Raw genomic sequence first — 18,885 nt, forward strand, 5'->3', positions numbered from 1 at the left:
GTAAATTCTGAATCCAAGATGTCCTTGTTGATTCCAGAATTCTCTTCCTAGTCTTAGTCTAGGACTGAGGACTGAGTGCTAGAAATAGAGTCAGGAAAATTTATCTTCATGTGTTCAAATCTTTCTTCATAAACTAAGTAGTTGGAGTTTTGTTTGCCTCAATTTCCTCATCTGGATAATGCACTGGAGAAAGCTATATTCTTGTCTTGGACATTCAGATGCAGTGACAATGAATCAAACTTTTTTTCCTCCAAGAAATCTAAATATCTGAAGCACAGTACAAGTTAATGGCACTCCACAATAATCACAGAGAGAAAAATAATCATGTACACAGTCTGAATTTTTTTTGTTTTGTTTTACTTATTAAGCTTTCCCTCCAGTACATTTAAAACAAAACAAATTTGCTTTTTTTCTAAAATTTTTGAGTTCTAAATTTTCTCCCTTATCCCCATCCACAATTAAGAAACCCCCAAGTTATGAAAAATATTTAGATAAAGGTCAAGTAGTCAAAAATACATAGCTCTCCCATGGTAATGAGTATAAAAATCTTCAAGAAAAATTCAGTTAAAAAAGAAACACAGAGAGATGACAAAAATAAAGAGAATGTCTTGGTCTCTATTCACACAATGAGTTATTTTTCTGAGTATGGGTAGGATTTTTCACCATAAGTCCTTCAGAGTACTCATAGAAGATTGCAGTACTGAGAATAGCAAAGTTATCCACAGCTGGTTATCCCAGAACATTGCTATGACTTTGCATACAATATATTTCACTTGGCTTGAATTCATGGAGGACTTTCCAGATTAATTTCTTCTGAGAGCATCCTGTTCATCATTTTCCACAAAATAACATTCCATCATAAACACATGCCACAGTAAACTATTTAGCTACTTACCAGGGGATGGGAATTTCCCCTCAATTTCCAATGTTTTTGTCCTCAGAAGAGCTGCACACATGCTGAATATTGTCATCTAAATTGTCACATTCAGTGGACTGAAACTCTACAAACCAGCTGCACATCTTTTCCAAATCAAACACTGACATGAACATGAAACTTTTACTTATATGAGTGTGAGGATGGACGGCATAATAAGAAAATACTTAAATTCTCCTGGCAACTTAAACACACATGAAAAAGAGCACCTGTTTGGCTGCTCAGCAGAATGTCTAATATCCTTTGGATTCCTCAGTTCCACTGGCTAAATTGTCCACAAAATCATGTACCTGACACAACTTTGCAAGATACTAGAGCTTGACATTCCACCTGGTACCATAGACAGGGCTTACTAAATTTTGTAAGTTTTTGTATTTCCACTGGCTTTTAGTAGATAATATCCTCAGCATCCACATTCTGTTGAGTTCTTTCTAAAAATATTTCCAAAATGTTGAGAAACTCATTATTAAGAAAGATTACATTAAGGTCAACTGCATGGATGCAAAGCCGTCAGTAAAAGTGAAATCTTCTCCTTTTCAGCCTCATTAAGAAAAAATATTTTGGTTAGAAAATACAAAAATCAGTTGATTGGGGCAAAATGCTATCCCCAAATCATTGTTTTCCTCCTTTTGGACAAACAGAACGGTTCTCAATAGCTTGTACTACTATGTGGTGGCCATAAACACCTTAAGAGAACTAGGACAAGTCCCTTAATATCTTCTATACCCCCCAAAATACATCTTCCCTGAATTGAGCCACTTCAGTGTTAATCTGAAGGACCTTTTACCGTGGTCTGAACTTCTCTGGATGTTTTTCAGCTTAGCCCAAAACAACCACACAAAGAACATTGATGCTTACACAAATCAACACTTCCATCTTCCTGAATTTCAATTCCTTTTATTTCATTTCATGAAATCTGAAGTTTGTGTAAGATTTCTGGTTGTCACATGATATACTATTGGGCTATCTTATAGTTCAGAATGCAGTTGTAAGAGGACTAGAATCTGGGAGAAGAAATGACACATCTCTGGTTATTCAACAGTTCTTAGACTGAAGAGTTTCTGATCAGCTACACTTTCTCATTTGGTGTCCACTTTATTTACCATGGACTCAGTCACTTGCTTGCTTTAACATAAAATAATACAGTTCCAGCTCCAGTTCCAGACCAACATTGCTTCTGAACTCACTGGTTCAACAGGCTATCAGTGGCTTGAATGCATGATCCTACCAATCACATGTTGTTTGCACTGCCAAGGACATTCCCACATTTAAGCATACATTGCCTTTACTGTGATTTATAGAAACTACTCAATGTCTCTAGTTGCTCTCCTTTCACTTCCTTTAAAATCTCTGAACATCACATTCCTGACCTTCATCTTTAAGACAAACTACTCTCTGAAAGTGTGGGGTGATGTCCTCCTGAGTTAACCAAAAAGTCCAATTGACTGATGTTTCATCCCTCTTTGGCTTTGAGATTGGTGGCCAATTACTCGTCCTGGGTGGGTGCTTGACACTGCTTGTTCTCCTTATTGTCTTGTTCCTCTTCCTCTTTTCTTTTTCTTGCAATTCTTCTTTTTCTTCTTTGTCTTCTTCTTGCTGTTGTTCTTCTTGTTCTGTTTCTTCTCCTTATTCTTTTTCTTTTTCTCCTTTTTCTTCCTCATTTGGTTCTTTAATAAAACTGATTGATTGAAGTCCAGATTCTGTCTCTTTTCTTTCTTTTACCCATGCTATCTGGAACAAGAGAAAAAATATCTCCTTTCATTCCAGAGTTTACAAACAAATCACTGGACACTCACTGATACAGGTGGAGATCAATAATAGCATCTCTCATAAGAGTCAGACCCTCATTATCAATAGTCAATATGAAAAAGTTCACTTTGATAAGCATTACACATTTCAAATAAGTCCATACCTAGAAGAGATTTCCTCATTTTGCCTAATTGCAAAGCTGCCTAGATCTCTTCAACTACTCTCTCATCCTTTCAAGAGCAATACGATCTAGCCAAGTTGGTAGGTTTACAGGGACAGAGATGTCCCTGACCCTCCACTTCCACTGCAAATATCATCATAATTGAACAAATTTGTCTGCCCCATATTCACAACATTTCTGGCATTGAAATACTTATTTCAACTCACAAAGTATTCCAGTTAGACAAGACCCCCCCCCAGCACCTACCTAAAAGAGCTTCTGACTGGTATGCTTGACTCTATTGTTTGCTCACCTAGATCCTCTTTCCACTCATTTGTCCAATGGGTTGTTCAGGCTCTTCCTCCCCTAGGACTCCTGAAACTCTCAGGAACCACACTTGTCTTGTTAACTCAAACTACCTTTCCTTTTCTGGGCATTTAACCCTCTTCTGAAGCTGGGCAATCCCCAAACTGGAAGTTTTCATACCCTTTATTTCTCTTCTTTAAATTAATGGTGTTCCAAGTACTTGCCAACCTTCCTTAATGCATGGTGTGTGGCTTCTATTTGCCTTTGCAGAGACTGGCTGTCCAGCCTGCCCAGAAAATTCTCCTCTCTCTTAACTTTGTTCCCAATATTTTCTTTACTTTTTCTTTTTTTAATACATTTTTATTTACAAGATATATGCATGGGTCATTTTTCAGCATTGACAATTGCAAAGCCTTTTGTTCCAATTTTTCCCCTCCTTCTCCCCACCCCCTCCCCAAGATGGCAGGTTGACCAATACATGTTAATTATATTAAAGTATAAGTTAAATCCAATATATGTATACATGTACATATAGTTATTTTGCTGTACAAAAAGAATCGGACTCTGAAATAGTGTACAATTAGCTTATGAAGGAAATCAAAAATGCAAGCAGACAAAAATAGAGGGATTGGGAATTCTATGAAGTGGTTCATACTCATTTCCCAGAGTTCTTTCTCTGGGTGTAGCTGGTTCTATTCATTATTGCTCTATTGGAACTGATCCCAACCTTTTCTAATCCATTACGCTCACAGTTTGAAACCCACCAATGGTGGGCTTGCACACTTCTCCAAGTATCCTGTACCTCTGCTTCTAAGATCTTCTCCCATCAACTCTCCCTGTTTGTAGCAAGTCCCTCTGTGTTTACATGTTCTCTCTGGTCTTAGGATTTAAAAGCCAGATATGGAGTGATTTCTTATATCCCTCATGTGAGGTTAGTGGAGAACAAAGTACAGAAACTGAGGAGGAGATTTGTGCTTTCTGATAAGTGTTGGGTAGATGGACTCCATCAACATGGTCTCCATCACAATCTCTACTTGAATCTGAAATTTGTATGGAGTTTTTTGTCACAACAGTCACAAAAATCATTAATTTGAATTAATTTGAATGAAAGAAGATTTCATGGCTATGATGAAGTATCAAACAACCAGGAAACCATGTATAATGGAAGGAAATTGTTGATGTTTTGGAGAGCAAAGCCATGAAGCTTGGGTAGAGCATCAGTCTCGGGTTTTACCATACCTTTGGCAACATCATAATTGTTCCATTATGGCTATAAGATTGTCATAGAACTTTCTCAGAAACATAATGAAACAAGAGTAAAAAACAAAAACAAAACATTAAGGAGCTGGTGGTGGTGTCAGAGACCAACAATTGCAAGAATGAGATTTTACCTAGGGAATTTGGTTAATGGAAATGATGAAATCCTGGCCTGACTCTGCCACATTTCCTGCTCAAAGTATATAAAAGTTGCTGTGCAGATGGTACCATAAAACTCAAAGACCCTATCCTGAAAATCCATCCACCCAAGTGAATCCTGACACCATGTGCTACTATGGAGGTTGCTATGGGGGCCTGGGCTATGGCTATGGCTCTGGTTATGGCTGTGGATGTGGCTGCTTCCGTGGCCTAGACTATGGAGGCTATGGCTGTGGAGGCTGTGGCTATGGAGGCCTGGGCTATGGAGGCTATGGCTGTGGAGGTTGTGGCTATGGAGGCCTGGGCTATGGAGGCTATGGCTATGGCTGCTGCCGTCCATCTTGCTGTGGAAGGTATTCTTCTTATGGCTTCTACTGAATAACCCCTTGCTACTGGGCTATCAAGGAATCTGTAGTCCTGGAAGAACATTACCTTCCATCTGTGTCTACAACTGGGCTACCACAACAGGGTCTAGCAATCCCCATGGCACACTCACAACAATGACGTGGCAGTGTCCAAGAAGCAGCAGGACCCTTCCTTCTGGGAAATGATGCAGATGCAGACTCTCACCTGTCATACTTCTCCAACAACTTCTTCCCAGAAAGTTGGCTCACTTCTCATACATTAATATGCCTTTTATGACTTTGCAATAAACTTGTTTCCCTTGCTTACCAAAGTTGTTGTTACTTATCCTGCTTGATCTCTAGCTCCTTGGATTTCAGTTTACTGTCAAGAAGAGATTTTCAGCCTTGATGTGCTCAGCTGTGTCACTCCAGAAGTTTAGGTCTCCAATACATTTTTTTGGTAACAAGCTGATACCTCTGAAAATTTCTATTCAGAAATGAATTATTTCCACATAAAATGTCTTTCTCAGATTTGACTACTGCAATTCTTACATCTTAGTCCATTAAAATACATATGCCCCATTTTACTGAAGGAATTTCCTTTGTCCCCTATAATCTCAAACTTTTCTGTCATGTTATGCCCATAAATGGACAATGTTTTTACTGTCAAAGTTTCATATATTATTGGTTTTATAATCATGGTTTTTAAATTCCAAATCCAATATGTCCCTATTGATTTCACAATTGTCTTCTCTGTCTTAGTTTGGAAAGCTTGGTGAAACAGAGGATTGAGTCAGGCTTTTAGTGGGAAATACTCTCAAAACCTTCACTCTTTTGAGTTCTTTCTAAAAATGGTTAAGCAATTAATCGTCAGGAAACATTATATTAAAATCAATTCCATGGATACAAAATCTTCAAGGAAAAAAATCTCTTTTTCACCCCTCATTAAGCAAAGAATGTTTTATTTTGGTTAGCAAATATTAAAATCAGGTGGTTGAGGCAGGATGCTTCTCTAAATCATTGTTATCTTCCTTTTTGTCAAACAGACGTGGTCTAATACTTACACTATATGATGAGCATAAAACATGTTAAGAGAGTAAGGACAAGTCCATGAATATCTTCTAAACCCAAAAGTCCTTGTTCCTTGAATTGAGTCACTTAAGTCTTAATCTGGAGGATCCTTTACCATGTGGTCTGGAATGCTCTGGATGTTTTTAAGTTTAGCCAAAAACCACCCATGTATTGAGTAGTGCTATATACACAAAACAATTCTTTCATCTTCCTGAACACCAATCCCTTATATTTCACTTCATGAAATGTCAAAGTTATTGTGGTATTTCTGGATGTCAGGTGACATTTATTGGGCAACCTTATGCTTTTGATTGCAGTTGTATGAGGACTAGAATCTGGAAAGAGATGACACATTTCTGGATGCCCAAGAGACTTGAGTTCATTTTCTTCTGGGAGACTAAAGAATTTCTTAGGAGCTGCTCTCCCTGAAAGTCAAAAACTCCTTCTTTTCTCTCTGCTACACTTTCTCATTTGGTGTTCACCTTATTTACCATGGACTTACTTACTTGCTTAGTTTGATATAAAATAACCCAGTTCCAGCTCCAGTTCCAGACCAGCATTTCTTCTGAACTCACTGGTTCAACAGCCTATCCATGGTTTGAATGTATGATCCTATCAATCTCATATTGTCAATACTGCCAATGACTTCCATATTTAAGAACACATTGTCTTTTCAATGGTTTGTGGAAACTATTCAGGGTCTCTAGCTGCTCTCCTTGCATTTGCTTTCTCAACCTTCAATTTCAAGGGAAATTGCTCTCTGCAAGTTGTCCAGTGATGTTCTCCTGATTAAACTTAAAGGCCACTTCAAATTGACACTGCTGCTAAATTACCCTTCCTGGATTTGCTTGACCCTGCTCTTCCTGGTTGATTCTCCTTCATTGATCTTTTTATCTTCTTGTAATTATTTTTCTTCTTCTTCATATTCTTCTTGTTGTTATTCTTGTTTTTGTACTTGTTTTTCTGCAATTTCTTCTTGTTGTTCTTACTCTTATTTTTCTTTTTTTTGTTGTTCATCTTCTTCATCATCATCTTCTTCTCCTTGCCCTTTTTCTCCTTCTTCTTTTTCTCCTCCTCCTTCTCCTCCTCCTCTTCCTCCTCCTCCTCCTCTTCTTTCTCCTCCTCCTCCTCCTCCCCCCCATCCTCCTCTTTTTCCTCCTCTTCTTCCTCCTCCTCAACATTCAAGAGAAACTACTCTCTATAAATTGTCCAGTAATGTCCTCCTGTGTAAACCAAAAGGTCACTTCAAAGTGGCTGCTGCTTCATCAACTTTGACTTTGAGACTTATGGCCAATTACTCCTTCTGTTCATGCTTGATCCTGTTCTTCCTGTCTGATTGTGCTTTCTTGTTCCTGTTCTTCTTTTCTTCTTCTTGTAATTCTTGTTCTTTTTCTTCTTCATCTTCTTGTTCTTCTTGTTCTTGTTCTCCTTTTTTCCTTCTTATACTTCTAGTTCTTTTTCTTGTTCTTGTTCTTTTTCATCTTTTTTCTTATTTTTGTCCTACTTGTTCATCTTTTTCTTCTTGTTCTTCTTCATATTAATCTATTTCTTCTTCTATTACTACTTCTTCTCCTCCTTCTTATGCTTCTTTCTTATTGTGTTCTTTAATGTAAAATGACTGACTCAAGCCCAACTTCTGTCTCTTTTCTTTCCTTTATCCATGCTATCTATAATAAGAGAGAAAAATCTCCTTTCATACCAGAATTTACAAACCAATCCACTGGACACTCACTGACACAGGTCAAGATCCACAATAGCAATTGTCATAAGATCCAGATGCTCACTATCAACAATCAATATAAAAAATTTCACTTTGATAATTATTACAAATTTCAAATCAGTCCATATCTAGAACAGATTTCCTCATTTTGCCTAATTGCAAAGCTCCCTGTCTCTCTTCAACTTCTCTTCTTTCAGGAACAACAATATCTAGCCAAGTTTACAGTGACAGAGACTTCACTGAGCCTCCACTTCCATTGCAAATATCACTGTAATTGAACAACCCCATTTGCTCTGTATTCACAATATTACTGACATTGAAATACTTTTTTCCAATCACAAAGATTCTCACATAGACAATATCCACACAGCACCACTTCAAAAGAGCTTCTGACTGGTGTGCATGACTCTTTTGTTTGCTAACCTAGATCCTCTTTCCACTCAGGTGTCCAATGAATTGTTTAGACTCTTCTTCCCCTAGGACTCTTGAAAGTCCCAGGCTCCACACTTGTCTTGTAAAAACTAACTGCCTCTCCTTTTTTGATCATTTAAAGATACAGCTTCTGTCTGGCATTTAGCCCTCTTCTGAAGCTGGGTAATTCCCAAACTGGCAGTTTTCATATCCTTTATTTCATTTCCTTAATTTGATGGTGTTTCCGGTGCTAGCCAACCTTCATTCAAACAATAAATGACATGTATTTTCTATTTGCCTTTGCATAGACTGGCTATCCAGCCTGTCCAGAAATCTTTCCTCTCATCTAACTTGCTCTTCAACATATTCTAGTCCATTAGTCTCATTATAGTCCATCTTCTCCCAGTTTAAAACCCAACAGTGGTGCATGGGCTTGCTCACTTCCCTAAGTATCCTGTGCCTCTGCCTCTAAGATGTTCTCTCGTCAACTCTCCCTTTTTGTTGCAGTCCCTCTGTATTTACATGTTCTCTCTAGTTTTAGGACTTTAAAGGCAGACAAAGAAAGGCATTCTGTAGCCATTACTTATATTCCTAATATGAGGTTAGTGGAGGACAAAGTGTAAAAATTGGGGATTTCTGTTTTATCTGCTTTTGGAATAATTGTTGGATGGATAGACTCCAACACACTCTCAAGTCAAATCTGAAATTTGTATGAATCTCCTATCACTGGAGTGTCAAAGACCATTTATTTAGAGAAAGGATTTGACGGCTGTAAAGAAGAATCAGAGCCAAGAAAGCATGTATAATGGAAGGAGGATGGTGACATTTTGGAGAACAATGCCATGAAGCTTGAGTAGGGCATCAGTCACATGCTTTAGCATACCTTTGGCAACATCATAATCATTCATATTATGGGAATGAGATTGTCACAGAACCTTGTCAGAAAAATGATGTATCAAGAGGGAAAAAAACAAAACAAAACATTAAGGAGCTGGTGGTGTCAGATGCCAAACAATTGCAAGAATGAGATTTTTCCCAGGGAATTTGGTTAATGGAAATGATGAAATCCTGGCCTGACTCTGCCACATTTCCTGCTCAAAGAGTATAAAAGCTGCTGTGCAGAAGGTGCCATACATACTCAAAGACCCTATCTGAAAATCCATCCACCCAAGTGAATCCTGACACCATGTGCTACTACGGCGGCTACTATGGGGGCCTGGGCTATGGCTATGGCTCTGGTTATGGCTGTGGATGCGGCTGTTTCCGTGGTCTAGGCTATGGCTATGGAGGCTGTGGCTATGGAGGCCTGGGCTATGGAGGCTATGGCTGTGGCTGTGGAGGCTATGGCTATGGAGGCTATGGCTATGGATGCTGCCGTCCATCTTGTTATGGAAGATATTCTTCTTATGGCTTCTACTGAAAAACCCCTTGCTACTGGACTGTCAAGGAATCTGTAGTCCTGGAAGGACATCACCTTCCATCTGTTTCTACAGCTGTGCTACATGGAAAAACTACCACAACAGAGTCTAGCAATTTCCATGGCACATTCAGGGCAATGATGTGGCAGTGACCAATAATGAGCAGGACTCATCCTTCTGAGAAGTGATGCAGACTCTCACCTATCATGAGAACATGATAGTTCTCCACCAACTCCTTCCCAGCAAGTTGGCTCACCTCTCATACATCATTGTGTCTTTTATGACTTTGCAATAAACTTGTTTCCCTTACTTACCAAAGTTGTTTTCATCTGTCCTGCTTATGTGTCTCCTTGGATTTTAGGCTATCATCATTAAGAGATTTTCAGCTTTCATGGGTTTATTTGTATCACTGAATAAGTATAGGCCTCTGATACATTTTTGGCAACAAGCAAATACCTTTTAAATTTCTGTTCAGAAATGACATTATTTCTATGTAAAATAGCTTTCTCAGATTTGCAGTTCTTACATATAAGTCCATCAAAATACTTACACCCCATTTATTGAAGGAATGACCTTTTTCTCCTATATTCTCAGGTTCTTCTCTCATATTGTGCCCATAAATAGACAGTACATTTATTGTCAAAGTTTCTAAAATAATTTATATGTACTCGGTATCATATTTATGATTTGTAAATTCTAAATACATGATGTCCTTGTTGATTTCAGAATTGTCTTCCCAGTCTCATTTTGGAAAGCTAGGTGAAACAAAGGATTGAGGAAATGGAGACAGAAAGATTTGTGTTAAAATCGGTCTTCATAGCCTAAGTAATTGAAGGCTTTGTTTGCCTCAATTTCCTCATCTGTATAATGGACTGGAGAAGGCTATGGCAAATGAATTTCCTTTCTTGGCCACAAAAACTTCAGATGCAGTGACAATGATTCAGATAATAGTGAAAAATCATTGAACAAGAAAATCCTTGTCACTCTCTTTTACTATTTTTTTTTCCTCTAGGGAATCTCAAGATCTGAAGCACAGCGCTAATTAATCGCAGACTACAATAATCACAGAAAGGATCATTTACACAGTACAAAAGTTTTGTTTTGTTTTGTTTATTTAAAATTGTACAGCAAAAAACAAAAAATATTTACTTTTTTTTCAAAAATTTTTGAGTTCTAAGTTCTCTCCCTTATCCCCACCCACAATTAAGAGACCTCTTGTAAAGTCATTAAAAACATTTCCATAAAAGTCCAGTTGTCCAAAAAAACCCAGATCTCTCCTGCTAATGAAAATAAAAACCCTCAAAAAATATATAGTTAAGAAAAGAGAAAAGGATATGAGAGAGAAAGAGAGAATGCTTCAGTCTTCATTCAGCCAATGAGTTCCTTCTCTGGGTATGGATACAATTTTTCATCATATTAGTCATTCACATTAGTCACATTGCTATGACTTTGCATACAGAACATTTCACTTTGTTTGAGTTCATAGAGGACTTTTCAGATATTTTCCTTCCTGAGAGCATCTGGTCATCATTTCCCATAAAATAATAATATTCTATCATAAACATATTCTACAGTTAATTGAACTATTCCACAATTGATGGGCATCCCCTCAATTTGCATTTTAATGCCCTGAGAAAAGTGCTGCATACTATCAGAATATCATCAGCTAACTGCACTTTCAGTGAGTTGACTCTCTACTAGCCAGCAACACATCCTGTCCAAATCAAACATTGACATAAATCTGTAGCTTTTCCTGACATGAGTGCAAGGATGTGTTTCATAGCCACAAAACACTTAAACTGTCAAGTCATCTTAAACACCCAAGAAAAAGAGCACCTGCTTGGCTGCTCAGCACTCTACCTAACAACCTTTGGATTCCTCAGCTCCACGGGCTAGGGGTCCTCAAACTTTTTAAATAGGGGTCCAGTTCACTGTCCCTCAGACTGTTGGAGGGCGGACTATAGTAAAAAACAAAAACTTTGTTTTGTGGGCCTTTAAATAAAGAAACTTCATAGCCCTGGGTAAGGGGGATAATTGTCCTCTGCTGCTGAATCTGGCCCACAGGCCATAGTTTGAGGACCCCTGCTAGACTGTTCACAAAATCATGTCCCTGACAAAACTTCAGAATATACTAGAGCTTGATTGACACTCCACTTGGTATATAGACAGTACTTACTCAATTTTATTAGTTTTTGTATTTCTACTGACTTTAGAACTGGAAAACTCCTCAACATCCTCATTCTGTTGAGTTCTTTCTAAAAAGGTCCCTAAAATCTTGAACAATTCATTGTCAGGAAACATTACAATAAGATTGTAAGACATGGATAACGCTTTCAGTAAAAAGGAAATTCTTTCTCATCCTCTCTAAGCAAAGAATATTTTATTTTGGTTAGCAAATACAAAAATCAGTTGATTGGGGAGAATGTTTTCTCTCAATTATTGTTATACTCCTTTTTGCCAAATAGAAGGGCTCCAATACTTAGACTATGTGTTTATAGACATAAAACACCTTAAGAGAGCTAGGATAAGTCCCTGAATATTTTCTAAACCCAAAAATCCTTGTTCCTCTAATTGAGTCACTTAAGTCTTAGTATAGAGGACCTTTTACCATGTGATTTGGACTGCTCTGAATGCTTTTCAGCTTAGCCAAAAAACACTCTTGGACTAAGCAGTGCTATTTTAAAAAATCAATGCTTCCATCTTCCTGAACTCCAGTCTCTTGTATTTCACTTCAAGAAATCTCAAAGTTACAGAAGGATTTCTAGTTGCCAGTTTACATCTTATTGGGCAGCCTTATGCTTTTGATTGCAATTGTAAGAGGACTAGAATCTTGGAGAACAGATAACACACCTCTGGATGTCCAACAGACTTGAGTTCATTTTGTTCTGGAAGACTGAAGAATTTCTGAAGAGCTGCTTGATCTGAGAATAAAAACCCCCTTCTTTTCTTTCTGTTACACTTTCTTATTTGGTGTTTACCTTATTTATCATGTATTCAGTTACTTGCTCAGCTTGATATAAATAATCCAGTTTCAGCTCCAGTTCCAGACCAGCATTTCTTCTGAACTCACTGGATCAACAGGCTATCAGTGGGTTGAATGCATGATCCTATCAATCTCATATTGCCAATACAGCCAACAACTCCCACATTTAAGAACACATTACCTGTACCTTGGAAACTACTCAGGGCCTCCAGCTGCTTTCCTTACACTTGCTTGGAAATTCCTGAACATCACATTTTCAACCCTTAACTTCAAGAGAACTTGATCTCTGAAACTTGTCCATTGATGTCCTCCTGAGTAAATTTAAAGGCCACTTCAAATTGACTGTCACTTTATTCCTCTTTGACTTTGATACTGCTGGTAAATTACTCCTCTTGGGTTTTCTTGGCCTTGCTCTTAATATTCTTATAATGTCCTTAATAAGGGACCCTGATTGTCTTTTATTGTTCTTCTTTTTATCTTCTTGTAATTATTTTTCTTCTTCTTTCTTCTTCTTCTTCTTCTTCATTTTCTTCTCCCTCTTGTTCGTTAATATAAAATGACTGACTGAAGCCCAGATTCTGTCACTTTTCTTTTTTTTAAATCATGCTATCTAGAATGAGAGAGAAAATTTCCCTTCCATTCCAGAGTTTACAAGCCAATTCATTGGACACTCACTGACACAAGTTGAGATCAATAATAACATCTCTCATAAGACTCAGTCCCTCATTATGTAAATAGTCAATATAAAAAGATTGCATTTTGCTAACTATTACAAATTTCAAATCAGTCCATATCTAGAACAGATTTCCTCATTTTGCCTAATTGCAAAGCTCCCTATCACTCTTCAAATTCTCTCCCCTTTTTGGAAACAACATCTAGGCAAGTTTACAGGTTTGCAGTGTCAGAGACATCCCTACATCTCCACTTCCACTTCAAATATCATCCTAATTGAACAAACTTGTCTGCGCTACATTCATATTACTGGCATAGAAATATTCTTTCCAATTACAGAGATTCTCACTTTAAACAAGGCCCATACAGCACCACTCCAAAAGAGCTTCTGACTGGTCTACTTGATTCTATTATTTGCTCACCCAGTTCCTCTTTCCACTCAGCTGTTCAATGGATCATTCAGGCTCTTCCTCCCCTAGGACTCCTGAAAGTCCCTGGCTCCACATTTGCTGTCTTGTAAACTCCAATTACCTTTCCTTTTCTGATCATTTAAAGATATAACTGCTGTCTGGCATTTAACCCTCTTCTCAAGCAAATCAATTCGAAAACTGGCAGTTTTCATACCCTTTATCTCTCTTCCTTAATTTGATGGTATTCCCTGTACTAGCCAACCTTCATTCAAACAATGAATGGCGTGAACCTTCTATCTGCCTTGTATAAACTGCCTTTCCAGCCTGCCCAGAAAACTCTCCTGTCTCCTAACTTCCTAGTCCTAACATTTCCTAGTCCATTATACTCTCAGTTTGAAACCCACCAGTGCACATTTCTCCAAGTAGCCTGTGCCTCTATCTCTAAGATTGTCTCCCATCAACTCTCCCTGTTTGTGGCATGTCCCTCTGTTTACATGTTCTCTCTGGTGATTTTAAAGCCAGACAAGGAGGGAGATTCTGTAGCAGTTTCTTATATCCCTAATGTAAGATCAGTGGGGAGGAGGTTTCTGCTTTTTCTGCTTTTAGAATAAGTGTTAACTGGATGGATTCCTTCAAGAGGGTTTCCAACACACTCTCAAGTCAAATCTAAAATTTCTATGAAGTCTTCTGTCACTGGAGTCTCAAAGACCATTAATTTAGAGAAAGGATTTCATGGCTCTGATGAAGTATCAGATAGCAAGGAAAGCATGTATAATAGAAGGAGGATGGTGACGTTTTGGAGAGCAAAGCCATGAAGCTTGGGTAGGGCATCAGTCACGTGCTTTAGCATACCTTTGGCAACATCATAATCATTCACATTATGGGAATGAGATTGTCACAGAACCTTCTCAGAAAAATAATGAATCAAGAGGAAAAAAACAAAAACAAAACATTAAGGAGCTGGTGGTGGTGTCAGAGACCAACAATTGCAAGAATGAGATTTTACCTAGGAAATTTGGTTAATGGAAATGATGAAATCCTGGCCTGACTCTGCCACATTTCCTGCTTGACGGGTATAAAAACTTCTGTTCAGATAATGCCATACATACTCAAAGACCCTATCCTGAAAATCCATCCACCCAAGTGAAACCTGACACCATGTGCTACTACGGCGGCTGCTATGGGGGCCTGGGCTATGGCTATGGCTCTGGTTATGGCTGTGGATGTGGCTACTTCCGTGGCCTAGGTTATGGCTATGGAGGCTGTGGCTATGGAGGCCTGGGCTATGGAGGCTATGGCTGTGGCTGTGGAGGCTGTGGTTATGGAGGCCTGGGCTATGGAGGCTATGGTTATGGCTGCTGTCGCCCATCTTGCTGTGGAAGATATTATTCTTATGGCTTCTACTGAAAAACCCCTTGCTTCTGGACTATCAAGGAATCTGTATTCCTAGAAGGACATCACCTTCCATCTGTGTCTGCAGCTGGATTACATGGGAAAGCTACCATAAGAGGGTCTAGCAATCCCCATGGCACATTCAGGGCACCAATGTGGCAGTAACCAAAAAAACAATAGGACCTGTCCTTCTGGGAAGTGATGCAGACTCTCACCTGTTATGAGAGTGACTTCTCCAACAACTCCTTCCTAGCAAGTTGGCTCACCTCTCATAGATTATTGTGTCTTTTATGACTTTGCAATAAACTTGTTTCCCTTGCTTACCAAAGTTGTTATTACTTGTTCTGCTTGACCTCTGTCTCCTTGGTTTTCAGCTTCTCATCATGAGGGAATTTTCATTCTTGATGTGCTATCTGTGTCATTGTGCCCATAAATGGACAGTGCTTTTATTTTCAAAATTTCATTTATATTTGGTGTCATATTCATGGTTCCTGTTGATTTCAGAATTTTCTTCCCAATCTTAGTCTGAAACACTAGGTGAAACAGAGGATTGAGTCAGGCTTTTAGTGGAAAATGTCCTCGGTACTCTCACTCTTTTGAGTTCTTTCTAAAAATGACTCCAAAAGGTTGAGCAATTCATTGTCAGGAAACAGTACATTAATGTCAGTTTCATGGATACAAAGCCTTCAAGAAAAGGGAAATTCTTTTTTTTCACCCCTAATTAAGCAAAGAATATTTTATTTTGGTTAGCAAATACAAAAATCAGTTGATTGGGGAAAAATGCTTTCTCTAAATCATTGTTATCCTTTTTGACAAACTGACATGGTCTAATACTTACACTATGTGATGACCATAAAACACATTAAAAGAGCTATGACAAGTCCCTGAATATCTTTTCAACTCCAAAATCCATATTCCTTAAATTGAGTCACTTAGGTCTTAATCTTGAGTTCCTTTTCCCATATGGTCTGAATTTTCTGGATTCTCTTCAGTTTAATGAAAAACCAGCCATGTAATAAGAAATTCATTTATACACTAACCATCAATTTCATTATCCTGAGACCTAAACTCCTGTATCTGTTTGTCACAGTAGAATTTCTTGTTATCATGTGACATCTTATGTGATTACCTTATCTTTTACAATGCAGTTGTAAGAGAATTGGAATCTGGGAGCAGTTGATACAGCTTTGGATGCCCAAGCTACTTGAGTTCATTTTCTTCTGTGCAAGCAAATAATGTCTGAAAAGCTGTTCAATATGAGAATCAAAACCTTATTCTTTTTACTGCACTTTCTCATGTGGTGACCACTTCATTTGCCATGGACTCAGTTACTTTCTCATACTGACTTAAAATAAGCCAGCAGCAGCTCCAGCTCCAGACTAGCATTTCTCTTGAACTCACTGGTTCAGTAAACTATCAGTGACTGAATTAAATGATCTTCCCAACCTGCTATTATCAACGCTTACCAAGATTTCCACATTTAAGTAGACATTACCTTTACTATTATTGTTCATGGGGCCTACTCATGGTCACTAGCTTTTCTCCTTTCATTATCTTTGCAGCAATGAACATCACATTCCTGATCCTCACCTTCAAGAGAAAGTGATCTCTGCAAATTGTCCTGTGATGTCCCCTAAAGCCTCCCAACCCTTATGCTATTTGATTTCTCTTTGGCTTTGACAGTGCTGGACAAAAGCTGTTCCTGGGTGTGCTTGAACCTACTCTGCCTGCCTGATTGTTCTTTCTTGGTCTTCTTAACTAATTCTACATCTTGTCTCTTCATGCAAAATAACTGGCTGAAGCCAGGGATCTATCTCTTTTCTTTCTTTTACCCATGTTCTTTTAAATAATGAGAGAGAAGAACCTCCTTCCATACCAGAGTTTTTAAGCCATTCCTGAGTCACATATTGCCATAGGTCTAGATCTCATAGAAACATCTCTTATAAGATCCAGATCCACATTTTCAATAGACCATATGCACAATTTCAACTTGATAACTAATACATATTTCAAATTCTTCATCCTGCCTCATGCAAAGTCCCCTATTTCTCAACTTCTTTCCTCCTTTCAGGAGCACCAATCTGAGGCCAAGATTTTAGTTTTACAGTATCAAAGAAATCCCTGATCCTATACTATCAATATGAATATCTTTTTAGGAGAATAAACTCTGCTCTACTTTCATAACCTCATTAGCATTAAAATACTTCCTTCCCATCACAAAGGTTACCACTTAGATAAGACCTAGAAGAGACTCCAAAAGAGTATTTTTGGTCTTCTTGACTCAGTCTTTTGCCTATCCACGTCCTTGCTCTACTCAGCTGTCCAATGGATTTTCCAAAACCATTCTTCTGACTCCTCCTTCCCTAGGACTCCTCAAATTCCCAAACCTTTACACTTGTCATGTAAACTCCAACTGCCTTTTCCTTCTCTGAGGATTTAAATAAATAGTTTCTGTCTGGCATTTCGCTCTTTTTTTTTAGCTGGCCCATTCTCAATTGACAATCTTCATATTCTTTATTTCCTTCCCCACATTTATTGGTCTTGTTATTGCTAGCCTACCCTCTTTCATTCAGATAATTATGTTTGCCTCTGCACAGATTGGCTATCCACCCTGCCCAGAATACTCTCCTCTCTCTGTCCTTCTCCACAGACTTTTTTTGGTCTCAGTTTGAAACCAACCATTAATACATAATCATTTCCCCAAATTTGCTGTCTCAACCTATGATACCTTCTCCCATCAACTCTCCATATTAGTGGCAGTTCCTTGGTGTTTACCTGTTCTCGCTGGCCTTAGGACTTTGTATCTGCCTGAGGAGAAGGATTTTGTGAATATTTTTTATAACATTAACCATCAGTTGGGGCAGAATATAGTTTAAACATTGGGGAGGTGTTTCTGTTTAGCTGCATTTGGAATAGGTGTTGGATGAATGGATTTCATTAAGAAGGCCTCCATCCTAATCTCAACTCCAATCTGAAATTAGTATGAACTGTTCTGTCACTTGAGTTTCATGAAGCTCTGATTTAGAGAGGACTCCACACTTAAGATGGAGTACTAGATAGCCAGGGAAGCAAGTGTAATGGAAAGAGGACAGTGGGTCTGAAAGAGTGCTGCCATGAAGCCTGGATAGGGTATCATCCAAATTAACAACATACCTGTGGCAATGCTATAACTATTTCATGTTATAGGAATGAGATTGTGGCAAAGCCTGCTCAAAAAAACAATGAATCAAGAGGAAAAATACAAAAACAAAACCTTGAGTATACTGGGTTTGTTAGTCGTTTGTTGTTGTTAGGGACTAAACAATTGAAAGAATATGATTTTAATGGCAATTTGGTTAATGGGAATCACATTATTCTAGCCTGGGTCTACCATACTTCCTGTTTAATGAGTATAAAAGTTCCTGTATATATGGTGCCATACATACTCACAGAACTTACCATTAACATCTATCCATCCAAGTGAATTCTGACACCATGTGTTACTATAGTGGCTATTATGGGGACCTGAGTTATGGCTGTGGTTCTGGTTATGGCTGCAGATGTGGCAGCTTTGGTGGTCTAGGATGTGGCCATGGAAGCTGTGGCTATGTAGGCTTAGGCTATGGCAGTTATGGCTATAGTTGCTGCCACCCATCTTGCTGTAGAAGATATTATTCTTATGGCTTCTACTGAAAAACACCTTGCTGAGGGCTCACATGGAATACTTGATCCTCTCTACTTTGAGCTAATTCCATGATCTTGTAAGGTCATCACATTCCATCAGCTACTGCACCTGGTTGGCATGGGAAAGCTACCACAAGATGGTCTTGAAATCTCCATGAAGCGTTCAGCACAGGGATATAGCAGGGATCATGAAGCAGCAGGACCTGTCCTTCTTGGACATGATGCAGTCTCTGACC

The 18,885-nt window shown here is 38.4% G+C and overlaps 3 protein-coding genes across 3 annotated transcripts; all 3 read left to right on the forward strand.

The window, feature by feature from the left end:
* Positions 1-4,691: 4,691 nt before the first annotated feature.
* LOC127557869 (keratin-associated protein 20-2-like) lies at positions 4,692-4,943 on the forward strand. The gene has a single exon (XM_051991155.1). The coding sequence runs from the start codon at positions 4,692-4,694 to the stop codon at positions 4,941-4,943; it is 252 nt and encodes an 83-aa protein (XP_051847115.1).
* Positions 4,944-9,297: 4,354 nt separating this feature from the next.
* Positions 9,298-9,531, forward strand: LOC127557870 (keratin-associated protein 20-2-like). The gene has a single exon (XM_051991156.1). It carries the CDS (start codon positions 9,298-9,300, stop codon positions 9,529-9,531), a length of 234 nt encoding a protein of 77 aa, XP_051847116.1.
* A 5,221-nt stretch (positions 9,532-14,752) lies between these two features.
* Positions 14,753-15,001, forward strand: LOC127557871 (keratin-associated protein 19-6-like). The gene has a single exon (XM_051991157.1). The coding sequence runs from the start codon at positions 14,753-14,755 to the stop codon at positions 14,999-15,001; it is 249 nt and encodes an 82-aa protein (XP_051847117.1).
* Positions 15,002-18,885: the final 3,884 nt, after the last annotated feature.

Source organism: Antechinus flavipes, chromosome 3 (assembly GCF_016432865.1).
Source record: "Antechinus flavipes isolate AdamAnt ecotype Samford, QLD, Australia chromosome 3, AdamAnt_v2, whole genome shotgun sequence".
Taxonomy (NCBI): Eukaryota; Metazoa; Chordata; class Mammalia; order Dasyuromorphia; family Dasyuridae; genus Antechinus; species Antechinus flavipes.

Bases quoted from the DNA above. Each gene is read 5' to 3' on its own strand.
- LOC127557869 (XM_051991155.1), top strand. From the start codon at position 4,692: ATGTGCTACTATGGAGGTTGCTATGGGGGCCTGGGCTATGGCTATGGC.
- LOC127557870 (XM_051991156.1), top strand. From the start codon at position 9,298: ATGTGCTACTACGGCGGCTACTATGGGGGCCTGGGCTATGGCTATGGC.
- LOC127557871 (XM_051991157.1), top strand. From the start codon at position 14,753: ATGTGCTACTACGGCGGCTGCTATGGGGGCCTGGGCTATGGCTATGGC.